The 16,499-nt window shown below is 34.5% G+C and overlaps 1 protein-coding gene across 1 annotated transcript in view; it reads right to left on the reverse strand.

Moving 5' to 3' along the window:
- VWDE (von Willebrand factor D and EGF domains) overlaps window positions 1-16,499 on the reverse strand; it is a gene marked incomplete at both ends in the record, with an annotated part of 71,159 nt that overhangs the window by 41,433 nt on the left and 13,227 nt on the right. Inside the window, 12 exon segments of the mRNA XM_082661706.1 lie at window positions 1,189-1,284; window positions 2,171-2,266; window positions 2,371-2,461; window positions 2,463-2,467; window positions 5,619-5,714; window positions 6,972-7,067; window positions 7,650-7,743; window position 8,983; window positions 8,985-9,078; window positions 9,160-9,255; window positions 10,644-10,830; window positions 10,834-11,210. Coding sequence (XP_082517832.1) covers window positions 1,189-1,284; window positions 2,171-2,266; window positions 2,371-2,461; window positions 2,463-2,467; window positions 5,619-5,714; window positions 6,972-7,067; window positions 7,650-7,743; window position 8,983; window positions 8,985-9,078; window positions 9,160-9,255; window positions 10,644-10,830; window positions 10,834-11,210 — 1,329 coding nt within the window.

Raw genomic sequence — 16,499 nt, forward strand, 5'->3', positions numbered from 1 at the left:
TTTTCCTAGGATGAGAAATGTGTAAATTATAATAGCAGTTACTAATAAAATAAAGTCTAAGAGTCATAAAAATTATATGCAGAATCTCTGATACATGAAAAGCAGAGCAGGTATTTCTAGTAAAAAGGCACAGTCATTTTACAATTGTGCTATTTCAGTTTACAATACACTTGGATCACCAGTTTTGATATTATGTAATTATTGAGCATTTGAAAATATTTTGAGGAGATTTTCCATTTTTCCCATTGAGTTATTAATCTTTGTTAATAGTTTAACATGTTATTTCAAGTTTTCATAAATTTCATAATTGCATTAAATTTGATTTTCCTTTATACCCTGTGATCCCATCTATGTAAAAATTTATGACTAAAACTGAATGGAAATAACTAAAATGCTGAAATCAAGGCAGAAACTAGTTCTGGGTGGTGGAATTTGGAGTGATTAATTTTTAAAAACTTTTTCATATTTTCTATAATTTCCATGATAGATATATACCTACCTTATAATATGGAAAAACATTTAAACTTATATTAAAACCTTCTTTATCCAGTTGCCCCTTGGATGAAAATAGTCAAAAGATACAAACTTCTAGTTATAAGTTAAATAAGTACTAGGGATGTAACATACAACACAATAAAGATAATTAACACTGCTATACATTATATATGAAAGTTTTAAGACAGTAAAAGTTCTCATCACAAGGAAAACCACATTTTTTTCTGTTTCTTTAATGTTGTAGCTATATGAGGTGATGGATATTCACTAAACTTATTGTGGTAATTATTTCATGATTTATGTAAGTCAAATCGTTATGCTGTATACCTTAAACTTATACAGTGCAGAATGTCAATTATATTGCAATAAAACTGGAGGAAAAAGAAAGATCTTTTAAAATAAAAAAAAAAACCTTCTTCAGTCCACCTAAGAGAACTTCACTGGCAACCCACAGATCGTAATTTGGAGTTATCTATGTCACACAAAATATTAATATAATATACCATACTTTCTTTTTTAAAATGGGTATAGAAATGGATGATATCCTTTTATTTCTAAAACTCTCTTTTTAATGGATCAGCATGCTGGGATTTATTTTACCCTGTATATTTCTCCTAAAGCTATACTTTGTTTGATAATTATAATAGATTCAAATTCAGAACATAGATTAGAAAGCAAATTCTGTAGCCTTATGTATTTGACGCTGTGCTCCTTCCGATGTCGTAGGACAATGGCATATGATAGGAGCAATACACTCACCACCATTTTTACATTTCTGAAAGCAGATGGCTGCAAGTAGAGAAATAAACAAGTTAATAATTTACTAGTCAAATCCTATCATAAACCATAAAAATTTTCATTAAAAAAAGAGAAACAGTTAAAAATCGATGATTAAAGGATCTTTTCCCTTAAAGCTTTTCCCCAATTGTTAGACATTTATGTTGCTTCTCATTTTACACTTTGGCCAATACATTATAATAGCTGCTAATTTTAAATAATTATAAAAAGAAAAAAATGAAACATTTGAATGAGGAGAGCTGCCATCATCTTAAAAACTAGCAAGACTTGAAAGCAGTGATACCCCATCTCAGGAGGTTCTGAATTGGTCTGAGATGGGACTAAGGAATCAGTAATTTTTTTTTTTTTTTTTTTTTTTTTTTTTGCGGTACGTGGGCCTCTCACTGCCGTGGCCTCTCCCGTTGCGGAGCACAGGCTCCGGACGCGCAGGGTCAGCGGCCATGGCTCACGGGCCCAGCTGCTCCGCGGCACGTGGGATCCTCCCGGACCGGGGCACGAACCCGCGCACCCTGCATCGGCAGGCGGACTCTCAACCACTGCGCCACCAGGGAAGCCCAGGAATCAGTAATTTTTTAAAAACCTTCCCCTGACTCCTACTTAAGACTGAGAGACCAGGACTTAAAGACTTGTCATTTATCCTGGCAACTGTAGTGAACAGACCGGAAAATACAGGATATCCTCTACCTCCACTAACCTGAAAGAATGAGTTCAGAGGACTTGGCATTTTACTCTTTCTATTTCGAAAAGATATATTCTAAAGTAGGAACAAATAAAAAAATAAAAACAAGGAAACAGAAAACAAGGAAAATTCTCTTTGTCTGAAATTCTGCTTTATGTTCCCATGTAGACTTCAGCATTTTAAGAGTATTTCTCTTACGTGTGTTGCATTGTTTCCCTGTCCAGCCAGAAGGACAACAGCAAAGACTTGGTCCCACGCACTTTCCTCCATTAATGCATATGGGATCACAGATACCTTAAGGTAAAGGGATGAAATATCAGTTCTTAAATATCAATAGTTTTGCTATTTAATATGTTTGCTTTACATGTAGTTGGCAAACACATTTAGTAGTGTCTTACTTTTTTGGCATCTCCTACCAGTGTATCCTTGAGGACAGGCACACACATTATTTCTCATGCAGTGACCACCATTCTTACAGGGAGGGTGACAAGATAGCTAAAGGAACACATGACAGCAATCTGTGAATATCACATATTCAATTATTATATATTACATATTGCATCATGTGCTTATATCTATGGGGACATAAGGCAGAGAAATGTGTTATTAAAATAAAAGATCACCACTGCAAGTCATTAAAACCGTCCTTTCTAAGTCATAAAATACAATGCTTATAGCTGTAAGTTGCTAGTGGGTTAGCACAATTTGAAATGTATTGGTGAATTATGAAATGTGTTGTTCATAACCAGTGGAGCCTTCAGTATTAGAGTGCATATAGAGTGAAATGACCTGGGAAAAACCAAGAAAATAGTCAAAACCGAGCTCAAAATAAGAATATCTGTTCCTGTGGAAATTAGAAAAACTCAACATTGGTCACATGATGTTTAGAAAAAACTTTGAAGTTAACTTTTGGATACCTACTGAGGTCACGAAGGCAGAGCTTTATATGTGACTTATTCCTGTGAATGCCTGGCGAAAAATCTTTTTAACAATAAATCTTTGGCTTTGTCAGGAATATTTATTGGATAATCCTGAATACGCTGTACTAGTATCTTCTATGTATATGATTCTGTTCCATGGAGTTCAGAAGTTAATGTTTATAATCTTTTATGAGAGGATTTTTATTGCTTCATATTTCTTACTGATATGACAATTAAATGCAGTTATTTAAAAAACAATAATACATAGGCAAACCTGCCTATAAATTTTTTAATTTAATTTTCCTTAAATGATGATTAAGTGGCTTTTAGTTTGTGTTTAAAAAGTGAATGTCAAACTAACTGGTTTTGGTAATAGGGCCTTGGTAGACAGACTCCCCATTTGAATTGAATTAGATCCATCTTTAATAGCTGCTTTTTAAATTTCCAAACACTAAGAAAACTTCAACTGATTTCAAATAGATTTATAAGTGAAAATAATGAAGTACTTATGTATAAAAACAATATTAACTGAATGTTTCAGCAAATGGATAATTTCCACTATTTTAGACTGAGCCTTTTCTGGTTAATGATTGAGTTTACTTTCTCTGGCATTTTTATTGGTACTTTTTATTATGGAGAAATGCTCTTACATTTTCTGCTTCCTAATCTTTATGCAATTTAAGATTATTTCTATTTATTAAGAAAGGTGTACTCTTTCCATTACAAAAGCACCATGGGAAATACCTGTGGTTAGAAATTTAAAACTTGAAAAGAATAAAAGACCCTTTTATAATGGATAGCCTTGTTATAATCAATACTCATCTACTCTACAAAACTTGAGTGTAGAGATAAATACTACATATATACAGAAAAGTATATGTAATTAAAGTAATATAGAGAAATGACATAAACTTGGGCTCGGTCATGCCCACCCCAATCACATTTTAAGAAAAGGAGGTTTAGGAGAAAACCCACTTTCATGTATATATTCATGGGATTCTCCAGGCCTCAGATGGATCTTCCACCAAACTCCAAAATGAGCCAAGTAATCTGGCCTCACTTTCTGTATGGAATGGGCTCATGGCATTTAAGGGATGAAGGAAACTGGAAGATATATTTAATCATCTCTCCAGCCACACATTTTAAGTCTCGCTTATTAATAGAGTAGTTTCACCTTTCATGATGTTTCCAGCTCAGTGTCTATCTTCCTCTTTTGAAATCCTATAGAATACACAGAATATACTCCTCATATTACTTTTAACCATATTCTGCCTAATTTTATTCAGTGGCTTTCCATGTGTATACCATCTTCCCTTCCCTTCATTCCCTCACAAGGGGATGTGATCTAATAAAAATAAAGATCATGTTCTCATTTCTTCTGCACTTTCTGTAACATGTCTTATGACAATAATACCATTACTTAATGGTAGCTAGCCATGTGCTGACTGTACTTGCAGGTGGTCCACTGTATGTGTCATTTACACTTGACAGCAACTGTCTAGTTCAAACTTGAAAGTAAAGAAGTCTGAGGCCTGGAGACTATAAGTAAATTTCTGATTCCATGCCACTAGGAAATTGTAGACTGTTAATTCCAAAAACTATAACATGACATATGTTCATTAGATAATTTTTAGTTCAATTTAGTAATTTAGAGTCCCTGCTTTACCCAGTTATATCGTTGGCATATACATTTTACAGAACTTTTCTTACTATATCTTACATCTACTGCAAATAGCATGATAGACATGCTTTTTATTTACCTCCTTATATTCTCCACTCAAAACCCTACCTAAAACTCTTAAACGTGCATTTAGTAAGTCTCCTAGTTTTCAAGATTTGCCTTAATTTAGTCTTAACTTTCCATTTTCATAACCTAGTTTCTTAACAGAAATCTGAACTAGAAAAACTCATTTGTGTGCTCAAATTCCTAGTATTAGAATGACGGTTTCTTCTCCACATTAATTTCAATCTCAGAATCCAAGCTAACCTCCAAGTTAAAAAAAATAGGATTGCAAATCAAACTGTAACAAGACAAAGAAAGTATATATTTTAGGAGTTAAATTATGACATATTCTGACATGTTTTATACTAAAAATCTACTCTTTTTTGCATACACTCAAAAATATGAAGATGCAGAAGATAATTTAAAATTTCATTTATTGACATTATTTCATGCCTATGTGCTCAACTTCAGGTCGTGCCCATTATTCTGAAAAAACTTGTAGCATTAACTCTATGAAGGAAAGTGTTAAAATAACAGGCCATGAGGGGGGAAAATGGTACATCTTTATGTCCCCATATCACCTTGCACAGTGCTGTGCATAGCTGGCTCTTCATAAGTGTTTAATGAAACTAAAGCATGAGAGATCATGAGATAACAGTGGACATTAGATTGACAGTAAATCAAAAATTTTTGCTGAGAAGGCAACAAAAATTACATCATTTCACATGAAAGACTGCAAGAGAACTTTGCTTTTTTGTTTCACATCTTGGTCCTACAAATGTGCCAAGGTCGTGAGCCTAACATATGTTGAATAAATAAACATTTTACATAATAACTCATATATTTCTATGAACTGGTCATTTGGTGACCAAAACTGCAACAGAACAAGAATTAGAGTAAATAAATAGCATCTTCCCTTTGAAACTTGTCTTGTGCTTAATCAGAGCTCTGTTTGTGTCTAACTTTCCCTTTGACTTTTTATTTATAAAGAAAGAGTAATTACCATTCTGACACTGTGCACCAAAGAATCCATTTGGACAGAGGCAAGTGTTTGGCTTATTACAGGAACCACCATTGAGGCAAACCGGGTCACACAAAACTAATGAACAGCAGGAGGAAGAAAGACCATAAAAGTTTTATTATTTAAAAAAATGAAAGCTGTACTGAAGTACAAAATGGTGCATAATGAAATATTTTATTTTCACTGCCAGTAAAACCCATAACCTATAGTTACTTAGACTTTGCCAAACATAAGAGAAGAGAAATAACTGGATAATAGCTTTGAAAGTTTGTTCATTAAGTTTACAGATATTACCAAGCTAAGAATGTGGAGGCTTTGATTAGAATTCAGAATGCCCTCGGTAAGCTGGAAAAATGATTGGAAGTTAGGAGAAGGCAATTCAACAGCACAAACAGGATAGTCTGTAATCTGCTCAAATACATGCAGCCATGTGTAGCTCTTTAAGTCACCTTCCCAATTCAAATAGGAACACTGCATTTAAGTCCTAGCACACTTCGAAAATATGCTTTGTTTTTGCTTCTTTACATTTGTTTCACTTTGAAAGTCACCCCCAATTCCATTTTTCAATGCAGATTTCGCCAGTTCTCCAAAGTCTACACAATTTTCTTCCTAACTGCACCTGCCAGAATTAATTTCTCTTTTCTCTGCTTCCAAGGAGCTGTGCATTTATTACATCACTTGTAACACAACTTGTATCATAGTCTTTTTTATAATTGTATCCCATGTCTCCTTCACTGATATGCTACTTGAAATTGGGGAAAACATGAAATTGATCTTTGTTCCCCCTTGCATCATGCTTCATACACAGTTGTCAAGCTATGAACATTTAATTAAATTTATGTTGAGAAAAGGCATTAGATCATAATGGATTAAATTAAACATAGATAATTGCAAACACCGCTGCCAAAGAATTAAGCCTGATACTGTGAGAAATAATAGAATAATGTTATGGTGTCCTTTTAACTCAGAATTGCTTGAATGTTTAATGAAATAGAATGTGTATGTTGTGATAAAAAACTTGAAAGAGACCTGAATATGTAACACAGATAGATTCTCTCCACTATAAGGCAAGCGGATGAGGGAAAAATAAAGGCCAAAAAACAAAGTATTGGTTGGGTTGGATAACAGTAAAGCTGGAATACACTCTGTGGTCTAATACAAGAAGAAAAAGATGAAGATGAGACATTTCTGTCTGAAATAAAAACTTTATTTGTCAGACTAGCTTTATGTTTTTGTCAGACTAGTTTTATGTTTTTGAGTGCAAGTCCTTAGGACACTGATGAATTTTAAATTTCTTTTAAACGACATATTTATTGAAAATATTTCTGATTTTACCTGTGCTACAGGTGGGTCCATAGCAGCCAGGCTTGCACTGGCAAACATCTGGTGTAAGGCACTTGCCTCCATTTTCACAGTGCCTGTTACAAACTGCTAAGATCACAGGATAAAACTAAAAGAAAGGTAAATTAGGCTTGGAATTGGTCATATTATTGGCTATGACCTAGTTGCTTATAACTGCCAATCACATCATCTAATGAATAAGATCAGAGAGAGATAAAAACAATTTATATTTTGGCTTTAAATGGTTTCCAATTTTCACGTTCAGTTATGTTTTGTTGTTGTTGTTAATAGACCTGGGGAAAGTAGAAACCCACTCAGATGAATGGTAAACAAGATTTGGCTATTTGGGAAAATTATTAGTTACTGATGAAAGTAATCATAGACATAAATTAAATGAGATAAATTTATATACAAGCGAACAAATTAGAATTCTTGTTATCTCAAAGAAGTGGTCATGGATAGGGTCAAGAAAGCAGTTGTTTCTAAGAACAAGCTTCTTTATCTTAGTACTAGCACCCAGTGCTCCCACTGGTAGGCAGAATGGTAATCGTCATAGTAGATCAGGAAGAAGGTATATTTTTTGCTTAGGGTTTGGGTTTATCTCAGTTAGCATTAAAGCAATCGACTATTCAAAGGAGCAGTTATATTAGAGTGCAAGAGAGCTTTGCTTACTTGTTTCACACCTTGGTCCTACAAAACCATAAGCACAAGTGCAGAGATTTCCAGCCAAGCAGGTGCCACCACGTTGACAAGGTGGTGTACAGTTCTGCAGACACAGATTATGTTAAGTCAGCTCTTAATTAAGAAAAAGTCAGGTTATATTTATGAAGCACAGCCACCATAAAACCTTCTGGTAAGAGCAATTTATAGTACACTCAGTTCTATTTTAGCATGAAATTTAGTTCTGTGGGATTGACTGTGAGTTCACACTCTAAAAACACCTATAAATCATCAGCATGTTTTGGTTTATAAAACTTTTGGTTAACTGGATGGAAATATACAATCTTAGGTTTCTTCTGAAAATTGAGACTTGGACTTAGGCATTCCTGCCCTACAAATAGTTATATTTCTATAATTATTTTCATATGCAATTAATATTGAATGTTTCTGTTAGTTCACTCCATTTACTGTAATTTGTTAATTTGTGCCTTGCCTTGTCACGAAAACATTTAACATTGCTGTCAGTTTATTAATAATTATACATCTACAATCTACTAAAATATATTCTTTTAAAATATTATTTAAAAAATAACAAATTTGTTTCCTTAAAATATTATCCATTTTAGGAATGCCATTTCCTAAACTCTCCACTTAAGATTTCAACCAAGGCAATAAAATTATATGGCTATAGACATGTGTTTAAAAATCAGTTTTTAGGTTTCTTCCTACTACCTGATATCTTCTAATTATTTGGTATTTAAGAGTTTCTTGGAACCATGCCTGACAAGTTATTCAATAAGCATGTGTCCTTTGTTTGAAGCTAAAATATTTGTTAGGGATATGGTACCATATAACTAAAAATATAACAAAAAATTATTTCTGAAGATACTTTTACCAAGGATGAGTGAGCTACTGCTCTTTGACTCTCTGATTTTGTAAATTTAAGTTTTTAAAATCTTCAATAAATTATTTTTAATAAATATTAACAAACCTGGATTCCCTCACCAGCATTGATAAGTATATATTAATATGTACACAGTAAATGTGAATTATCTTTAAAAAAAAGTTTTTAGGGGCTTCCCTGGTGGCGCAGTGGTTGAGAGTCCGCCTGCCGATGCAGGGCACACGGGTTCGTGCCCCGGTCCGGGAAGATCCCACATGCCGCGGAGCGGCTGGGCTCGTGAGCCATGGCCGCTGAGCCTGCGCGTCCGGAGCCTGTGCTCCTCAACGGGAGGGGCCACAGCAGTGAGGGGCCTGCGTAATGCCAAAAAAAAAAAAAAAAGTTTTTAAAGAAAAGATTGAATTATTTTGGCTTTATTATTTGATTTTTAATTTGAATTATCACCTTCATCACAGGTAGCTCCACCATGTCCTGGGGGGCATTCACAAATGTTAGGCTTAATACATTTTCCATGGTTTCTGCAATCAGGCTGACATATAGCTGTGTAGAATAAAGCTCATGGTTTAGAAATATCCATTATCCATTAAATTTGTTATGCAAACTAATGAGTGCTGTACCTATTGGTTTGGCAGTTAGAACCAGCGTAACCAGGTTTACGTTCGCACATGTTTGGGGCAACACACTCCCTGTTTTTTCCACATGGATGCCTACAAATGGCTGCAGAAATCAAGGGAAAAGGCTGAATTGTAGATACAGTATGTACACATTGCCCGTAAGCTTAATTGTATAATAAAAGTAAAATTCTCTGAAATTGAAAATTTTGGACATTGCTATTAAACAGTAACGACTGCATACATCCATAAAATTATTTTTTCCCCTTATATTTGTTTTACTACTAGAATGACTGAGGTAAATGATTAATAGGGTAAGAAAAACATACCATATGAGGAAATTACTCCCATAGCAAAACCTGATGTTGGAGATGGCTGCTAACCATAAATGGAATTACAGTCTTTCAGAGAGCAATGAAGTTTCAGATACCAATTAGGTAAACGTTGGTGAATGGCAGGGATAATCAGAACGTAAAACAGCAAGATGCCAGGACCACATCATAAGCTTATAGGTTCGTATTTCTTAAGCTTCTCTAACAACCTGACATATTCTAACTACTAGTCATTTAACACTTCCTGAGGTAACTGAAATGCATGAGGTTTTTTTCTGTTTTATTTGCTAATAATAAGGAATTTTATACTATAAACATGTAAGAATTGAAGGTTATTATCATTATTCCTACAGAAGAAAGAAAAAATGAAGTTGCTCTAGGTAACTGAGAACAAAGGAATACTCCAACAGCTTTGTTGCTTAAGTTGGTCTCAAACAAATCAAAACACAAACAAAACAAAACAATAACAACAGAACAATATCAACAACAAAAAGTAGCTTCTAAGCCAGAAATTTGATTTGTATCAAAGAAAACAATGCTGATGATTGTGAAAAGAAGTAAACACTCCTTTCAAAATTAAAGTGATGCCTAACTTGTTTTATTCTCAAGAGGTGGAGGAATTACAGAGAAACCTAGTTTATACAAATAAGCAAATATGCCAAAATTAGTAATTTAAAGTGCTAAATACTCTCTGTGAGCTGAAAAGAACCCAAACCACAGTGTTATTCACACCATTATTTTATATCTAGCTGCTTATTGCCAGGAAAGTCAGTTAGCCCTGTAAGGTTCTGCTTTCTCTTCTGTATAATGGGAAAAATAATACCCAGTATATGGGGTCCTTGTGGATTATATGACATAATTGATACAAAATTTTTTCCAAAGGCCCTAGAACACAGTGGGTACTTAATACATATATTTATAATGTATTATATAGTTATAATGCTATTTAATATTAACTTTATGAAAAAATTAAGAAACATCAATATTATTTTTTTTAAATGTGAAGAGAATATGCACAAATAATAAATAAAATGAATAGAAATTAGTGAACTAAATAGAGTAAACAAAAATTAATCAATAGAAGAGCATATCTTCTTAAGTACTTAAACGTGAACTGGATAGTTTTCTTTTCTTTGTAAGTTTTGAAGAGTTTTCATACTACCTCTGCATTTGATACCATCTGCGTAATATCCAAAGGGGCAGCATCCACATTGGAAGTGACCATCTTTGATTGGCACACAGGAAACACCAAGAAAGCAAGGGGATTCAGCACAACTTAATATTTTGGTCAATCCAGGCTTTTCTGGCAAAATAGTGATGGCTCTAGTAAGTGATGATGCAAACCCATCCTAATACTGTGTGTAACCTTGGGGAGACCTGTTAGTTTGAGAATTATATCCTCCTGCCTCTGTTTGGATGGGGCCCTGGATAACATCCTTTACTTCGCCATGGGAACTATTCAGGTTAATGCTTAAAGAACTACGGTTGTTTGTAGGAACTTCCAACTCCTCCAGACTGAGGTTTGTACTGGGGGTATGATCCACATGTTCAAAATCTGATATTTGATGGGAAATAGCCTTCTTTGAATGATTCATTCGAGTTGTGACTGATTTTAATGAGAATTGTGAGATGTCGATTGTATCCAAGAACTTTTTCATAGTTGCAGAACTGTGGATAGAGCTTGCATCAATTAGTGAATGTTCTGTTGATAGTTGTTGCAAATTTATGTCTAAACAACCAAAAAAGAAAAAGAAATGTTAGTCAATAACATCTGTTAATGCTCTGCTCTACCCACAGTATTTAACATTAGGTAATTCATTCCTTCATTTAATGTCTGTTACTTATATAAACAGTATACTAAGATTCATGCAGCAATAAGAAGTTATCACATGGTTCCTGCCTACTAGGAACTTAAATAATCTATTTGGATATACAAGATAACACAGAATATTAAGCAGTATATTGACTATGTAAAATCTTAATATTTCTGCATAAAAAGACAACATAGATAAGGCAAGCCATAGAGATAAAAAAGATAATTTCAAGTACACATTATGTAAAGGATCAGTGGCCAGAATATGTAAAGTACTCTTACAAATCAACAAAGAGTCAAAGAAAAGTTACAGATAATTAACAGAAAGGCAAATTTCAATGATTATTTGAAAAAAACAATTAAATAGATAACCCTTGGCAAGTTGGAAAAAAAAACAATGGAAAGATATAACTAAACTACTTTGAAGATGAGAAAACAGAAAAAAGTATATATATGAAAAGAATTTTAAATTATATAAGAATACTACATATAATTTTAAACTAAGAATTTGAAATCTCAATGAGATAAATGATTTTTTTTGCAAAATATAAATGATTAAGTTGACTGAAGAAGAGATAGAGTAGATGATAGAAAAATTACTTTGAAAGATATAGAAAAATAATCTAAAATAACCTCCTAAAATGATGCCAGGACAGCTGATCTAATGGAAAAAAATTAACCAAATTTCAAGGAGAGAATATTTTACAGAACTGTTGCAACACACACAAAGAGATGAAACATAAACATTTTGTCAGAGTGGCATAATCTTATAGCCAATATTATTTATGAAAATACATAAAAATTTAAAATGAAATACTAGTATTTCATTTAAATCAGATCAAGTGCAGCAGTGTAGTTATATATTATCACATCAGGATAAAATAGACTTATATCTCAACTAACATAATTACATCAAGATATTAGTGAAGAAAATAATATAAAATAATGTTAAAAAGTAATTTGATACATCAATTTTTTTTGTTAAAAACATTCTGAGAAAGTTAATCCATGGGAACATTAACAGAAATTGTAGCAAGTAATAATTGATCTGAAAAAGCATTTAATAAAATGTAAAACCCACTCATGACTTAAAACTAAAGAGAATTCTGAGAAAGCAATCAGTGAAAGGAAAATTCTAGCAGAAACCTACAGTGATATCATATTCACTGGTGAAACATGAGAAGAATTCCCATTGAAACCATTAAGAAACAAAGCTATTCCAATCCCTACACACTTTGAACTGAAGGTCCCAGCCACTACAATCACAGCCTAAGTTTGAGAACTGAGACAGGTCCATTAGATTGCTCAGGTTCAAGTCTTGCCTCTGTAATTTACAAACTCTGTAAATCTGAACAGATTGCTTAACCCATAGACGCCTCTGTTTACTCATCTGTAAAATGGAAATAAGAAGAGTTACTATATATAGCTATCTATTATGAGGATCCAATGAAATAATATATTAAAAATATTTTCCTAATGCTGGCACATTATAAATACAGACAATCTTAGTTACTATAAGAAAGTATGTGGGAGACAAACTCAGTATTTGCGAAAAATATTATGTTTTACCTATAAAATTAAGAAGAGAATCAACTATAAAAAATAGTGTAAATAAGAGTATTTAGTAAGGCAACCAGATGCATGAATAACATTACAATCAAGATAGCTTTCCTATATTGCAGTAATAGCACCTTGCAAAATGAACAAATGCAATGATATCTTGCAAGATAAACAGCTGATATTACAGTATGCAAAGGCATAAAGAAAGGTAATGAGAAACGTGGAAGACAGTTATGAAGACAGTAATAGAGTATTATTGAATAAAACAAAGAGTTATAAAGAAAACACTATGAAGAAGAAAAGGCCTTATGAAATAATGAGCCTCTCATACGTTTAGAGTTTGAGTAGATGATGAATGACCAGGGATTTATAGAATGTAAGTTTGAAATGGTCACTTCCAACCATAAGCTTCTCTGAAATCACCTTAATTAATGATATAATTTGTTCATTACACAACATGAATCACTTTTCTAGAATATAAGCCAGAGGATTCAAAAGATTAGCAAGAAAAAGAATAATTTGTAAACTGCATTATGTAATCTTAGGTAAACTTTTTGAAAATAAAAATTCCTGACGAGTAAATACGGTAATCTTCTGGAAAACAAATGAGAGGTATTACTTGTCATTAGAGTTTAACTAAGACCATTACTTACTAGAGGCATTTCCATTTGTTGGCTTAACATTCCTCTCCCTCTGATTGGCATATATAAATATATATATATATTTTTTTTTTTTTTTTTTTTTTTTTTGCGGTACGAGGGCCTCTCACTGTTGTGGCCTCTCCCATTGCGGAGCACAGGCTCCAGACGCGCAGGCTCAGTGGCCATGGCTCACGGGCCTAGCCGCTCCGCAGAATGTGGGATCTTCCCGGACCAGGGCACAAACCCTGTCCCCTGCATCAGCAGGCGGACTCTCAACCACTGCTCCACCAGGGAAGCCCCTGATGGGCATTTTTACCATCCTCTTCCTTAGTTACACTGTTGTCAGACCTTGTGAGAACCACAGTATGTGTAGTAAATTTATTTAAAAACTGTGTTTCAACTGTAAATGTATACATGAAAAACAGATCAGAATTAAACTGTTATAAAACTAAAGCTCTGTGAATAAGAACATAAAATAAAAATGTCACTTGGATTGAACTCCTTGCAAATTAGATCAGAGAACTAGCTTAAATGTCACATCTTCAGCAGATGCTTCTGTTAGGGACTGAATTGTGTTCCCCAAAATTTCTCTGTTGAAGCCCTAACCCTAAATGTGACTGTATTTAGAGATACTTTAAAGGAGGTTATTAAGGTTAAATGAAGTCATGAGAGTGGGGCACTAATTCTATAGGAATGACGTCCCTCCTTATAAGAGGAGAAAGCACATGAAGAGTGTACATGTGAGGGTACAGTGAGAGAGCAGCCATCTGCAAACCAAGGAGAGAGGCCAGAAACCAATGTTGCTGGCAACTTAATCTCAAGCTTCCAGTTTCCAGAACTGTGACACAACCAGTTTCTGCTGTTTAAGTGACCCAGTCTGTGGTGTTCTGTTACGGCAGCCTGAGCTAACTAATGGATGTTCCTAGAGTCACACTCACCCACTCAATCAATGTCACCCATCTGTGTTCATTCACAGAACTTTGTCCTTCACACTTATGTGTCTCTTTACTACACTAGTTAGGAACTTCAAGAATAAGAACTGCACTTTATTTTATAGTCATTGACTCTGGTGCCTGCCATAAAACAAAGTAACCAACAATAAAAAATTACTTTGTCTTAACAAGCATTTTCCTAAAATACACAAATGCCTCTGATAGGGTTAAGAAACTTACTAGTCACTCACGTGTAATGGAATTTGGTTCAATGTGCTTTTGTCTTAAATTCCACTTGATAAAGGTCTTATTGAGAAAATGGGCCACTGTTTGGAAAAGACGGATGTTAGATCACTTTAGTGTGCAGAGTGGAAGGTTCAGTATTTGGGACTGGATATTGATGTGAGTAGCTGAACTAGTAGGGAATTTCTCTCACCATCCTGCAGTGTGCTCTTCAAATCTGTATCTCCCGTGCTAGACAGGTCCACTGCAATTTGAAGCACAAGGTGATATCATGTAATTAATATATATTTTTCATCAAAATACGCCTTGTTTGCTTAATAATACCAAAGATACTGACTTTTTATTTATTTATTTATTTATTTATCTGTGCCGGGTCTTTGTTGCGGCATGCGGGATCTTCATTGCGGCTTGCGGGATCTTTTTAGTTGCAGCATGTGGGATATTTATTGTGGCATGCATGCAGGATCCCTGACCAGGGATCGAATCCAGGCCCCCTGCATTGGGAGCACTTAGTCTTAGCCACTGGACTGCCAGGAAGGTCCCCAAAGATACTGAGTTTTTATAATTTACTTTTCTTTGACATTAACTTTTTATAATTTACTTTTGTCTTTGGTTGATATCCACCAATGTTTTTCCTCTTTTCTCTAATTCTAAGTGCTCTCCCTGGGAAGTTTCACCCCTGACTGGTGACCCTAAGAATTATATCTTTAACGTTATCCCCCTTCCTGAGCTCCACTTGGCTATTCCATAGTCACCTCAGTGTCTGTGTTTCCAAACTGAACATTATCTTTCCTCTCCGAAACTATTTCTTCTTCCTCATATTTCATGTGTGTCTTAGTCAGCTCAAGCTGCCATTACAAAATATCAGAGTAGGTGGTTTAAACAACAGGAATTTATTTTCTAACCATTTTGGAGGGTGGGAAGTCCAAGATCAAGGTGCAGGCCCATTTGGTCCCTGGTGAGAGAGCTTTCTTCCTGCGTCCCAGACAGCTGCATTTTCCTTGTGTCCTCACCTGGCAGAGAGAGAAAGAGATTAAGTTCTCTGGTGTCTCCTCTTAGAAGGACACCAACCCTGTTGGATCAGAGCTTCTCCCTTATGACCTCATTTACCATTAACTACTTCCTTACTCCAAATACAGTCATATTGGGGGTTTAAGATTCAATGTATGAATTTTGGGAGGACATGATTCAGTCCTTAGCAATATGAATGTCAATTCTACCCACTCAATTTGCCTAAACCAAGCACTGTAGCTCTCTCCCTCACTGTGCTGATCCCAATCGCTGACCAAGTACTGTCAAGTTGCTTTCTTTTTTTTGAAGTATAGTTAATTTACAGTATTGTGTTAGTTTCAAGTGTATAGCATAGTGATTCAGTATTTTTGCAGATTATACTCCATTATAGATTATTAAAAGAAAATCGGTATGATTCCCTGTGTCACACAGTATACCTTGTTCCTTGTCTGCTTTACATATAGTAGTTTGTATCTATAATCCCATACCCCACATTTGTCCCTCCCAACTTCCCTCTCCCCTATGGTAACCACAAGTTTGTTTTTTACGTCTGTGAGTCTGCGGAAACAGACTCAACTTTCTTCTTTAGTGTCTTTTTCATCCTCATCTTCGGTCGGAATATCTTCATGCCTTTCCTATGTTTGTAATATTGTCTTAACTCTTCTTCCCACCTTCACACTTGTACAGTTCCTTACCTGCAAGTGGTCCATCCTCTACACTGCTCTTAAGTAGACTTTCTCAGATGTAAACCTTATCATGTTTCTCATAGTTTGTCAGTGATCTGTCCACTGGATACCCCTGCTACTCTTGTAGCAGTC

This window comes from Grampus griseus, assembly GCF_964374135.1.
Source record: "Grampus griseus genome assembly, chromosome: 9".
NCBI lineage: Eukaryota > Metazoa > Chordata > Mammalia > Artiodactyla > Delphinidae > Grampus > Grampus griseus.